Here is a 14369-nt window from a genome sequence, read left to right on the forward strand (position 1 = left end):
TCCTGCGATTTCTGAGGGTATCTGCAGCTGGTAGTGGGTCCCGGAGTTGTGTCGTTTTGAGAACGGTGGGGTGGGGAAGCAGTTTCGGCGTTAAGTCCGCTGCTGACTAGTTCTGGCCGCTGCTCGTGACTGGTGACGGTTCATTAAAGCGGGAAACTGTTAGGGGGATGAGGTGTACATAGTGTTGCAGTGGTGAGTGTGTCCTGGAGTGAGCTGCGGTACCAGTATGAAGTCAACTTTCCAATATTTTGACGTAATTTGGCACTGGCGATAATGTGCTGGATATGTTTCGCCACATGGCACGCACGTTTGCTGGGTTATTCCTCAGTGTGGTACATTCTCGAGACAGGTGATTCGCAGCGCACTTTACGCACGCCGGTTTCACATGACACTGCTGTTCGTCATGATAAAATACCCCAGAGCGTTAGCACTGCGTGGGACCTTCAGATTCCGCGTAGTTCATAACTGTCACCTTAAAATGGTGCAATAAGTCGATAGATCGAAAAGATCTTGTGGTTGTTGGGTTAGGTCGCCAGGAACAGAAGCTGCCTAATACTGCCTTCACTTGGACGTGCAGGGGTGGACACTTGGTCATGGCTTTCACGCTGTCTACGGTGAAGTTCTTGGGAAGCGCTGCCACTACGGCTCTATTTTCAGATCTCTGTGTCACGGGCGACCACCTGAATCTTGTATTTCTGTCCGGTAGGATATATGTAGAATTAGAAACATTGTTTCCCAAAACCATGGAGAAGGAATATATTGTCTTTCAATGTGTCTGCCGGAAACCGAAACGTTTTAGGTTTGAACACTGTCTTCAGCTTATCAATGAGACCAGGGGTTAGCTCACTGAGTTCCACGTAGTTGCTGGTCGCGCATACGACAGGTGTCTGTAGCCTCCCAATGGCCGTCTTTTATCATATCTCTTCGTTAATTCACTCCACAACAAGCAGTGATAACTAGTTGCTGGTCGGGACGTTGTCAGTCATCTGAGGAGTGTCCTATGCGCCCACGTTGTCGTCGGAGTCTGTTGAGTCAGACTCTTATATTCCCCGGGTGCCAACATATCGATTTCACTCCACCCTCTCTTACTGAATAATTTCGCACGCTTTGTGCTTAATGTGGTCTCTAGTCCTGTAAGGAACGCGGCAAACAAAGTTTCTGTAGCGTTCAGCTAGTGATTCAGCATGGACGCTAAGCAGGTACGAGACCAATGATTTATCACCTGTTATCCTTAGAGCTACTTTAAGGTAAGTTTTATGTGTTTAATACAAGCATTGTTCATTCTTTCTCACGTGTTATTCGAGAGAACAATGATCGTATTCGGAGAAGACGGCATAGAGTGCATGGAACAAACACCGTATTTAAAAAAGAAAATAGCGATAGCTCAAGGAAAAAAGGTATTTTGTCATCCTGCCACTGAATCGTCTGCAAAGAAAGAGAGCGGCAATGACGTATTGAAAAAAAACATGCATCTATAATTGTTTGTAGTCCATATTTGAAAAAAGAAAATCATGACTGACAGTAGAAAAAGTTTTTTGTGAAAAAATATTACATTTCTTTCCAAAGACTGGAGTCTGTGTCTATCATTAACCCCCGTCACTGTTCCATGGGACCTGTGATCTTGAAATGTAAATCACTTAAATATGTTACCTAGACAAACATATTCTCGACATCTCATTAATCTACATTAATTATTTTTGGGTGCTGCGATTTTTTTCGTCAGTGTATAACTGAATTAGGATTTTTTGCTACAAACCAATTTATTCCACAGGTATTGAGAAAAAGAACCAATGTGTCAAACAGATTTAAATCATTACATATTAAGGAAATTACTCTAAGTTAATACGTTACGTGTACGAAAAAGGAAATTGGAAATAGATAAACCAGCAGTCAATAAACGAAAATCGCAGCATATGGCACAAACAATTGCAATGGAGGAAGAATATGAACTGCCACAGGAAAAAGAGGAGGCCACTGCAGATTTGAAAGCAAGGCTTTAAACACAGCTATGGAAAAATTTGCTGTTTGCTATGTTAAAGAATACACAAAAAATCTATTCCAATTTGGATCTGCTAAAAAAAAGTGTGGTTAAATTTTATTTGAATGCGATGGATTTGATATTGTGCATCTAGCAACACAGAAGTTGTTCATGGAGTTTTGTGTGTGTGTGTGTGTGTGTGTGGGGGGGGGGGGGGGGGTTATTGGCGCTCAGTGTCGAGGTTATCAGCGACCATACTAAGATAAATTGAAATGAACGTGTTTAAAACGTAATAAACGCGACAAAACAAATAAAAAAGGCAAACCAGTGGAGTTTGAACCTGACGGAATAACTACATTTAATGGTAGTTCATTTGAAAACGTTGTAAACTTACAGTTCTACAAAAAAATTCCACGAGAACGTGGGAAAGAAGAGTACATCAAAAAATACGTAGAGTGCTTTAACAATATTTACTTGCACGTCTATATGAGCAGGCATTAATAAAGACTGAAAGACATCGGAAATTAATTCGAAATAAATTCACTGATTGCAAATATCTTGGCATTAGCTGTGTTAGGTATGGACTTACTACCTGTTAGTGAGAGATGAAAACTTGTGCCAGACAAGGACTCGAATCTGCTTATCGCGAAAAGTCGCCAAACTTCCATGTGTCCGCTATCTATATCCCTATGACATTGTCCTGTACATTCATCACTTAATGCTTACAGCTTTACTCTGTATTCCCGCACCGGTGAGACGACTGTGAGGAATCGAGATCCTTGCGATCACAGCGGCATGTAATATTGTCTGTGTCTGGATGAACAGACGTTAATGACGACTTAAATTAATTAGAAAGCATGGCATCAGCTGTGACTCATAGACCGACCCAGTCTTCCAGGGTATAGGGAGGCAGACAGTGCGGCATATGGAAGTTTAGGTCAGTCCGGGAAGTGTGTATTGATAGCTGAAGCTGTTAAGGCGGCCGCTCGTCATCATTGCTCCAGCATAAATTCTCTTACAGGAAAATAATTACATACATATTACAATTCGGGATCAGATTACTGGTTGGAAAAAGAATGAGAAGATTCTGATGTAGATTAAATTGTAATTTAAAGATTAAGCTGGAAATTATCAAAATTACGCCAAAGAAGATGAAGGAAGAAATGTTTCTTGTATGTAAATACGTATGCGACAATTAATGAAGATATTGTACAATAATTTTTTTTTTCATGTTCAATACAATATCAAGAACGAGTTGGTTTCTTTGACACCGATTTGAGATTCGGATTCTCCCACCAAAGCTGTGTACCTACAAAGTATTTGCAAGAACACTCCTTCTTCATCTTCACCATTATCATCTTCTTCCAAATCACTTTTCAGGAAAACGTTTCTCAATACAATCCTAGCTGTCAAAGTAACCCCTTGCACACAATAAAAATGCATATTACATCCACACGAACTTCCTGTCGCATTATACTGTCCACCATGTCACTGAATGCTGATCAATTAACTGGCATATTCTGTCTATGGCAAAATATAAAGCCTCATATACCTTTCTCAAGTCAAATTAAATAAAATTTAATCATATACAACGTTGGGCGGCATGCACGCGATAGTTTAGTTGGCGTCACGGTTGTTCTAAATAAATTCCAATGGTAGACATTACAAGAGGGGCATTGTGAATCACAGAGAGGTTTACTGTAGAAAATCCGACAGAGTATGTTTTGGGCAAAATTAGGCAACGTATTATTTCCTCCCACATGCCTCTCGTGGGATGTTCACATAGAGGAAAGCAGAGGAATTAGAGGTAATACGGAGGTTTATCAACAATCATTCTTTTCTTGCACCATTCGCAAATGGGACGGGGATGGGGGTTAAGTGATAGGGGTAACAGAAGTTCCGTTTCTGAATCGAAATGGAAGTAATGGATTCGTTCCTAAAATAACTGTGTTCCAAAGTCTGTTACGATTTTATTTTTTAAATGTCGCGCATGTTTCGACCTCAATGCATGTTTGATGCATTCCATGCTGTCTTCTTAAAATAAAACCATTCCACTCTTGAACAGCACGCGAGAAAAAAATTAACAGTGCATGATGGAATTGCTCTGCATCTCATGATTGCTTACTGTTATGGTAATATATAATTGTTTAACATGTGTTGCACATTATGTGTGTTGAGTAATGATAAATTTTAATAGAATTACACATGGCAGCGATCAAAGCTGGAGTCACTCTGGTTGCACGCAGTGCGTGGCAACGATGTCTTCGGCAGAAGCACTTTTTCAGCATTACTCGCTCATCGTTTCGTCGTAATGATTAGGAAAGCAGGTTACCAGGTTTGGCTGTAGGAGTTGGCTGTGCATTTAGCGTCTGTGATCCAGGGATCGGGGGAGATGATGGGGGCAGATATAATGCACAACTGTTGCAGGGAGTGGGGAGGGGTGGGGCGCTTCATTCAGGCTACCACCAGCAGCAGCTACCCTCGCGATGTGTTTCCACCATGGCGCTCTTAGCTGCCTAATATACATCTGCTGCGGGTTTTTCACACAATCAGTGATAGTTAAATATCACCGCTTGCATGTCCAAGGAAGTAGTGGTAACTGTTAAATCTAGAACCAGGGGACTATCAGTGTAATACTGCTAGATTTATGTCGAAGGGACTCGGAGAAACATTGCGAAATGTTTTAAATAGATTATGCAATATGCAAAATATGTTTCTCGGATTATTTAAAATTTCCTGCTTTTTTCACAGTACTGACGTGTTTTTAACGTAACACTGATACACATATGACTGGAGGGGCCTAGAAACATTCCTAAGTAAACAGTCCGTGTCATATTGAAGGTATCCCACTCGTATTTTTTTAATTTTCCGCTGTTATTACGTTCGTTGATGTCCATTTTGACGTCAAAATGCCAGACTTTTTTGGACAGCGGTTTTTGAATCTGGCAGCCATATTGGGTAAGAAATTATAGTGATAAGGATGATACATTATAGGAGCAAGGAATACAGTAGTTCTAATAAGGTAATAAATTATAGCAACAGGCATAATAAACTGTGCAATAAATTAGATCCCAAGTACACACCAACATTTGCACTCCAACCCATAGGATAACACGCCAGATTCACAAGTTAGATCTCCAATAAACACAGGAGAACAGCACAAGCAACCTATAGGGAAAAGGGGAAGGCGGAGGGGGAGGGGGAATAAGAGGGGGCAGATAGTAATGATAGGTCATAATAATTGCCCCAGGACCCTCTCAGTCAAGTTTGATTGTGATGTCATAGTGTCAGCCGTACTTATCCGCCATATTGAGTCACAAATTATCCCAATTGGGTAATAAATGTCAGCGATAAGGTAATAAACTGTTGTGAACAGGATAATTAATTGAGTAATATATTAGATTATAAATAAACACCATCAATTGCCCTTCAACCCAAAAGATACACTCCAGGGTAATAAATTAGGTCCGAAATAAACGATGGATAACAGCCCAAGTGGCATAGAGGATTGGTGGTGGGGGTTTGGAGCAGGGAAGGAGGAAGGAGTGAACTAAGGACGGTAGGTCACAAATCTTTGGCCACAGACCCTCTTAGCCACCGTAACTGAGGCAGAGTCGCCAACTTCAAAAGTGGTGGGGTTTGCTGCTAGTGAACCTGGTTGCTCTTTCGTTAGCACCTGCAAGCAGGTTTCCAGAGCAGAGCCAGTCCGTCAGGCGGGTAACCAGGTAGTGCCACGGGCTGTGGTATGCTGGTTTCCAACACTAAAACCCCATTTCACACCAGCGACTTTCTCACTAAAAACGACTACTCATTGTTGGTGCGCATTCTGTGCTTGCGTGTAAAGCCAGCTGTGCAGCCAGCCAAGTAGGGAGCGGATCAGTGACGTCAGTGACCAGCTGGCTGTGCCTAGTGAGGAGCTATGAAATCTCGAGTATGTTGCAGACTTTGCATGCGCAGAACAGATTATGTCGTCGTCTGCTAACATCTCAAGTTAAGGGAGGTAGACCAGGCTGACGCTCGATTTTGGAACCTATATACACGTTTCTTTTCTTTTTCAACGAACTAACAAACAAATTAACAAACTGACTTTAGACCTTTATTGTACACCCTTAAGATTGTTTTCTGTCTTTTTAAGTAACAAATTTGCACCCAGAGGTCGCTACACGACATCGACGAAAAATCTTCGCGGAGTGCGAAGGCATCTGGTGGGAGCTCCGAATGCCACAATTTTCGATCTAGAACAAAATTTCAAAGCCTGCTTTGAAACTGATGATATTGTCTAACGTAGTACGTACGGATATTGAAAAAAGTTGTTTTAACAAAATGGCGGCACTCTGAAGTACAAGTGAATGTTTCGGGAAAAGAATCTTATAAAAATGCTGGCGCCCGGTAGCGTCCCAGTTGGGTTTGATCTGATTCAGATAAGCCGAATTTTCTGACCAAGACATCAACGTGAGTTCGCTGTTATGCTCCTCAAACCATTGCAGCACGATTCTGGCCTTCTGACACGTACTGTTAACCTGCTGCAAGTTGCCATCGCTGTTGAGGAAGACATCAAGTATAAGGGGTTACAGGTGGTCCCTAATAATGTTCACGCAGTCCCGAAGTGTCACGGTGCCTTTGACTACTACCGCAGGTCCCATGGAAGCCCAGGCGAATCATCCCCATGCCATAATACCACTCAGACTGGCCTGCGTCCGTGGCGCGCTGCATGTTTGGAGCAGCAGATCGCCTGGATGACGGTGTATCTGGACACGACCATCGACCTGGTTTATCAATAAATGGGATTCATCCGACGAGGCGACACGACCCGCTGCCCAGTCTCGATGATCCCGTAATCATACCCGTCGACGTTGTTGGGTGAACGTGCGAGCACGTAGGGGTTCTCTGCTGCGGGACATCACTGTGTGCTCCAAAACACTTGTGCCTCTGTACTCTGTACTTAGATCTGCCACAGATCGCCGCCTATCCTGCTTTATAGAGCGGGCAAGCCTCCGATCCCTATGTTCTGTGATGAGGTATGGACGTTCAGCCATTTACGTTGTTATTTACGCATTGTACAGGCTTTTTCTTTGTCCACATATTGTGAAACTTATTGTAATCTACTCGTGGTTTCATCATTCTTCAGCCACTTTCCATAGATGTTCATGATCCGACGGAGGTTCGAATCCTCGGGCATGGGTGTGTGTATTTGTCATTAGGATAATTTAGGTTAAGTAGTGTGTAAGCTTAGGGACTGATGACCTTAGCAGTTAAGTCCCATAAGATTTCACACACATTTGAATATTTTTTGAACATAGATGGTCACGTCAGCAGGAAGCGAAAAGCCGACCAGCTTCGCCGTTTACCAGATACTCGCTCATAGGCACTGGGCCCAAACAATTTGATTTTTGTCAAAATCGCTTAAGTCGGCGGATTTCCGCATTTGCGCTACTAATCGTCGCTATAATGATTCCCAATCGTCACTGCTCTGCTCATATACACTATGTGATCAACGGTATCCGGATACCCCCAAAAACATACGTTTTTCATATTAGATGCATTGTGCTGCCACCTACTGCCAGGTACTCCATATGAGCTACCTCAGTAGCCACTAGACATCGTGAGAGCGTAGAATGGGGAGCTCTGCGGACCTTGCGGACTTCGAACGTGGTCAGGTGATTGGGTGTTAGTTGTGACATACGTCTGTACGCGAGATTTCCACACTCCTAAACATTTCTGGGTCCACTGTTTCCGATGGGATAGTCAAGTGGAAACGTTAAGGGACAGGTACAGCACAAAACCGTGAAATTGGATGGTCACCTCACTGTCACCGTCCAGGTGCCAAACTGCACAGCAGACAGCTCTGACAACACATGCATTTTAGGGCTGCCGTGTAAACGAAAACGGTCACTCGTGACGGACGAGACAGAGCACAGGAATAAAACGTCCGAGTTGCTGCAGTAGACTCACTTGCCACGAGTACTCAACTGAGACAAGAAGTAGCCCGCGTAAAATGGGCTTAAGATGGAACAAGAAGGTTGCATCACAGTGGCAGTGGACGAAAGTAGGTCGGTAAGATCGGAGCCAGCTACTCTTGGCCCTGCAAATTGTGCAAATGGAACTACACTCGTCAGGAAGTCGCCACAGACGAAAATAACACAACTGACAATGTACAAAAACGCAACAGGCAAATAAAGCATGACAATCGCGCTCGAAAAATGTTACACAGCGTGGCAAACAAGCCCTACGGCAGCAAGAAAGTGAGGCCTCACAGCACACAGTCTTTGTACCACAGATGATCGGTATGCATGTCCGGCACTCCTTGTGAAGCCAAGCCAAGACCGCTGAAACGGGCAGTGGCGCTGCGGTGGTCGTGAGCAGTGCACCCGTGCCGACTAACGCTTATCCGCTGCGAACTCTGGCCGCCGGGGCTCTAGATGAACCGGCGCGGTGTTTGAATCTATCGCGCGATCGAAAAAAGCAGTGAGCGTGTTTCAAAGCGGTCGACACGCTGACTAACACAAAAATGGGCTAGTGGGAGATTAGCAGTCGAAAGTGCACAATTATTGGTACCTACCCGTTTATGTACTATAGTCGTGAGATTACGATGGAATCTCAAATACCACGTTCATATTCAGTTATGCAATGCAGTATAAGGAGCAGTTGTATGAAAATGAGGCAGATGGATAAAAGTAAGTAAAGTGTTCATTATTTCAGAAGTAATCGCCATAACTGTTGACACTTACCCGTCCGCACGTCTCGTATAAATGTATTCGCTTGGCGCCGGCAGCGCTAATTCGGATTACTTGGCTTATCGCCGGCCGCTTGTCACCTTTCCGTTAATGACAAGCTTCAAACACATTGACTTTTGCGAGCTTTAGTTTTTCCGGGAATCCTCCATTTTGCCGTATCGTTGCACAAACTCGAATTTTCTTTTCAAGTAACTTCTCTGCAAGTTCTACATTGTTATAATAATTATCCATGTAGAGATAATGCCACTTTCTATAAGAAGGTGTCAATTGTTACATCATTGTTTCTGCTAAAGGTTGTCCAGCGCCGGAATATATCTGGAATGAGGAAATGTATCCCTTACTCGAATCACACAGCATCCGAATGAGTATGTCATATTTGGTAATTTTCGACGGATTATAAACTTTAAAATTTAACTGTCCAGGCCACGGTTTCATTCCTTCATCAAAAATGGTTCAAATGGCTCTGAGCACTATGGGGCTTAACTTCTGAGGTCATCAGTCCCCTAGAACTTAGAACTACTTAAACCTAACTAACCTAAGGACATCACACACATCCATGCCCGACGTAGGATTCGAACCTGCGTTCGCAGCGGTCGCGCGGTTCCGGACTGTAGCGCCTAGAAACGCTCGACCACTCCGGCCGGCATTCCTTCATCAACTGAGATATTTTGAGTTGGATTAAACGTTTCTTTAAACTTTTTGGAAAAATAATCAGTTACGAATTGCACTTTGAAAAGCCGGTCGGCATTATCCGGTTTATTGATGTTGTCGGAAAAATGTAAAAATGATAATATTTGTCTGAATCGGTTGCGGGACACCGTTTTGCGAAATATCAGTGTGTCTATCAACGAAGTTCCGGTCCCGTAACTTCGACAAATTTGGCATTTTTTTTATCCAGTTTCCTTCTATAGAATTTTTTACTGTAATACTTGTTGGTTCCGTTGCTAATATATTCAAATAGATTGTTCCCAATATATAATTCTATTATATGCATGATGCTCTGTGTATCTTTGGGAAATATGCGTGGACCCGGAGAGCCTTCAAACTTGTTATTGGTCCTCAGTAAATGATAGTCTGTCTTTTTCGTCTGATTCATCCGAATCAGATGGCAACCGTAGCGTTCGCCCAATTCTTCTTGGACATATTTCACTATCTTCTGCCGATTTTGCTTCACTTTCACTTTTTTAATATCAAATGTCTTCTTCCCAATCACCCAAGTCGTCCGGAACGTCAGACAAGACGTCCGCGCATTCATCGTAAATAATCGTATCGTCTCTTTCGTCTGCCACGATGAAAGTGCACAAGTACTTGTAAAAACAAAAATCTTGTTGACGTGTGTAACTTATTGTTACCTAAACAAAACACCAACAGAATAAAAAAAATACTAAAGTGCTGTCACCGGCCACTGCGCGATACTATGCTCACGACACCACTGTGGTGTCGCCGGCCGTTGACCGCTATTTCGCGCTCGACATCACTGTGGTGTCGCCGGTCAGCAGAGTGTTAATACATTAATACATTTATCCCTCTACGAGGCAAGGCGGTCACTACCTTCCGGGAAAAGTGTTTGCAGTTGCCTACAAAACGATGATTGTACCCAGCTGTGCACCTCTTCGCGCGAAGCAAATCAGCCGTAAAAATCACTCATGAGTCTCAGTCCAGTTAGCACAATGACTGCGTAAGGAGTCGAAAAGAATGGAGTACTCTGATGGAATAAGTCCTATTAAGTCACAGATTTCTGTAGTCAATGCAAAGAGACGGTTGAGATGATGTAAAGTGGGTTATTGGAAACGAGTGATTTTGAGTGACGAATCACGCTACAACCATCGACAATCCGATAGAGAGGTTTTAGTTTGTTGAGTGCCTATAGAATGTTGCTTGCCAGCATATATAGTGCCTACCGTGAAATACGGTTACAGATGACCGTATGGGTGTATTTTTCGTGGTTAGGGTGTGGTTTCCTTACTGCACTTAAGAAAACGCTGTACTGCGTACAGTAGGGGAACACTTCGGAGACAATTCTGGTTTATATCAGCGTGACAATGCTCCCTGTCGTAAAGCAGCATCAGTGAGACAATGGTTTGTGGCCAACAACGTTCCTAAAACGGAGTGGCCTGTTTAGAGTGCCAGCCTGAACGCAAAGGAAAACCTTTAGCGAGAGTCAGAAAGTCAACTTTGCTCCAGACGCCAGCATCCAACATCACTACCATCTCTGGTTTCGGCTCTCGAGGAGGAATGCCATTCCTCCACAGCTATTGAGACACGTCATTGAACGTGTCCCCACAAGAACTGAAGTCGTTATAAAGGCGAAGGAAGCAAGCACCCCTTATTAACTTCCACTAATAGGTGTCTGGATACTTTTGATCATATAGTGTATGTAAACATTGTACGGACCTGTTGACAAACCGCCACAGCCACAAAGTGGGGGTAGGCGGTTTGCGGGCGGCTGACCTGTGGCGGGTGACTTGTTCCTGTGCAGGCGGGCGCGGGGGCGGTGAGCGGGCTGCGGGTGCTGCGTGGAGGCTGTCCGGCGCTGTGGCTGCGGGGGCGGCGCGTGCGGCTGCCAGCGCGTCGTCGTCATCTTGGTGAAGGCGAACGGCTCCAGCAGCGTCATCGCGTCCATCATCCGCGTCACCTGGTGCAGCGCCGAGTGCGACGACCTCGGGCTGCAACACCGCAACCAGTCGCCGGAATGCGTACTGCCGATCTCTGCCTACCACAAGTTAGCATTGCCAGAGGGAACGTTTGCTGTATGCTCGGACAACGAATGCACAATAAAAATCTAGACCAGTTACATTAGTTATACGACTTAAAATCTCCCGTAACAGAAGTAATATCGTATGGGAAAGACGTGGAATCTGTTGTTTCTTGACGAGACCAGCAGTTGCGGTAATAAGTAACACCTATAAAAGACAGAGTTATTTATATCGAGATAATAAAGACAAATGGTGAGCCAATTCACACAGGTACAAAATGGAACTGTTGCTTTGAAGTAAAAATACCCCACTTCTAGTATGGTCATTTTCACAAAGAAATCTGAGCTTATTGGCGACAAAGTCACCCAAGTGGGTAAACTGATCCCTTTTTCTGCCTGCTAAATTGTCGCCAACTTTTCTTAAGGTTTGTAAAAGACGTTCTCGGTCTTCATCCAGGTCTCTCCTGGCTCTCTTCAGTGCACTTGATCCAGAACTTCCACTCGGAGTTGGAGTGGTACAGGGTGACACGGTTGCAGATCTACACTCCTGGAAATGGAAAAAAGAACACATTGACACCGGTGTGTCAGACCCACCATACTTGCTCCGGACACTGCGAGAGGGCTGTACAAGCAATGATCACACGCAAGGCACAGCGGACACACCAGGAACCGCGGTGTTGGCCGTCGAATGGCGCTAGCTGCGCAGCATTTGTGCACCGCCGCCGTCAGTGTCAGCCAGTTTGCCGTGGCATACGGAGCTCCATCGCAGTCTTTAACACTGGTAGCATGCCGCGACAGCCTGGACGTGAACCGTATGTGCAGTTGACGGACTTTGAGCGAGAGCGTATAGTGGGCATGCGGGAGGCCGGGTGGACGTACCGCCGAATTGCTCAACACGTGGGGCGTGAGGTCTCCACAGTACATCGATGTTGTCGCCAGTGGTCGGCGGAAGGTGCACGTGCCCGTCGACCTGGGACCGGACCGCAGCGACGCACGGATGCACGCCAAGACCGTGGGATCTTACGCAGTGCCGTAGGGGACCGCACCGCCACTTCCCACCAAATTAGGGACACTGTTGCTCCTGGGGTATCGGCGAGGACCATTCGCAACCGTCTCCATGAAGCTGGGCTACGGTCCCGCACACCGTTAGGCCGTCTTCCGCTCACGCCCCAACATCGTGCAGCCCGTCTCCAGTGGTGTCGCGACAGGCATGAATGGAGGGACGAATGGAAACGTGTCGTCTTCAGCGATGAGAGTCGCTTCTGCCTTGGTGCCAATGATGGTCGTAGGCGTGTTTTGCGCCGTGCAGGTGAGCGCCACAATCAGGACTGCATACGACCGAGGCACACAGGGCCAACACCCGGCATCATGGTGTGGGGAGCGATCTCCTACACTGGCCGTACACCTCTGGTGATCGTCGAGGGGACACTGAATAGTGCACGGTACATCCAAACCGTCATCGAACCCATCGTTCTACCATTCCTAGACCGGCAAGGGAACTTGCTGTTCCAACAGGACAATGCACGTCCGTATGTATCCCGTGCCGCCCAACGTGCTCTAGAAGGTGTAAGTCAACTACCCTGGCCAGCAAGATCTGCGGATCTGTCCCCCATTGAGCATGTTTGGGACTGGATGAAGCGTCGTCTCACGCGGTCTGCGCGTCCAGCACGAACGCTGGTCCAACTGAGGCGCCAGGTGGAAATGGCATGGCAAGCCGTTCCACAGGACTACATCCAGCATCTCTACGATCGTCTCCATGGGAGAATAGCAGCCTGCATTGCTGCGAAAGGTGGATATACACTGTACTAGTGCCGACATTGTGCATGCTCTGTTGCCTGTGTCTATGTGCCTGTGGTTCTGTCAGTGTGATCTTGTGATGTATCTGACCCCAGGAATGTGTCAATAAAGTTTCCCCTTCCTGGGACAATGAATTCAGGGTGTTCTTATTTCAATTTCCAGGAGTGTATATACACATGCTTGAAATTACATGGGGTTTTCTTGAAACCAAAGAAGTTCAGAAAATTACCAACACATGGTGTTTCACATAATAAACACATAAAAAAATCCTTTACCTCGGTTCCGAGAGTTCCGGAACCTGTACAGAAAATTGGTATAGAGATAAACATAAACATCATTTCCGTTTTTTTTATTGCTCTCGAAAACAACACATTGCATATTGTACCACCATCAGCGAGACATTCAGAGGTGGTGGCCCACATTCCTGTACACACCAGTACCTCTAATACCCAGTAGCACGTCCTATTGCACTGATGCACGCCTGTATTCGTCGTGGCATACTATCCACAAGTTCATCAAGGTACTGTTAGTCCAGATTGTCCCACTCTTCAACGGCGATTCGTAGTAGATGCCTCAGAGTGGTTGGTGGGTCACGTCGCCCGTAAACAGCCCTTTTCAATCTCTCTCAGGTACGTTCGATAGGGGTCATTTCTGGAGAACTTGCCGGCCACTCTAGTCGAGCGATGTCGTTATCCTGAAGGAAGTCATTCACAAGATGTGCGCGACGGGGGCGTCCATGAAGATGAATACCTCGCTAATATGCTGCCGATATGGTTGCACTACTGGTCGGAGGATGACATACACGTATCGTACAGCCGTTACGGCGCCTTCCATGACCACCAGCGGCGTACGTCGGCCCCACATACTGCCACCCCAAAACAGAAGGGAAACTCCACCTTGCTGCACTCGCTGGACAGTGTGTCTAAGGCGTTCAGCGTGACCGAGTTGCCTCCAAACACGTCTCCGATGATTGTCTGGTTGAAGGCATATGCGACACTCATCGGTGAAGAGAACGTGATGCCAATCCTGAGTGGTCCATTCGGCATGTTGTTGGGCCCATCTGTACCGCGCTGCATGGTGTCGTGCTGCATCATGCAGCCTATTGCGCACAGTTTGAGTCGTAACACGACGTCCTGTTGCTGCACGAACAGTATTATTCAACATG

General features: G+C 45.5%; 1 protein-coding gene across 3 annotated transcripts in view; it reads right to left on the reverse strand.

The window, feature by feature from the left end:
• LOC126297437 (katanin p60 ATPase-containing subunit A-like 1) overlaps positions 1–14369 on the reverse strand; it is a 223111-nt gene that overhangs the window by 89700 nt on the left and 119042 nt on the right. For 2 of the 3 annotated variants that reach the window (XM_049988279.1, XM_049988280.1), the window contains exon 2: positions 11164–11378. The exons of the other annotated variant lie outside the window; for it this stretch is intronic. In XM_049988279.1, the coding sequence (XP_049844236.1) occupies positions 11164–11378 (215 nt within the window). The remainder of the gene's footprint in view (positions 1–11163; positions 11379–14369) is intronic. 3 annotated transcript variants of the gene reach the window in all.

Source organism: Schistocerca gregaria, chromosome X (genome assembly GCF_023897955.1).
Source record: "Schistocerca gregaria isolate iqSchGreg1 chromosome X, iqSchGreg1.2, whole genome shotgun sequence".
NCBI lineage: Eukaryota > Metazoa > Arthropoda > Insecta > Orthoptera > Acrididae > Schistocerca > Schistocerca gregaria.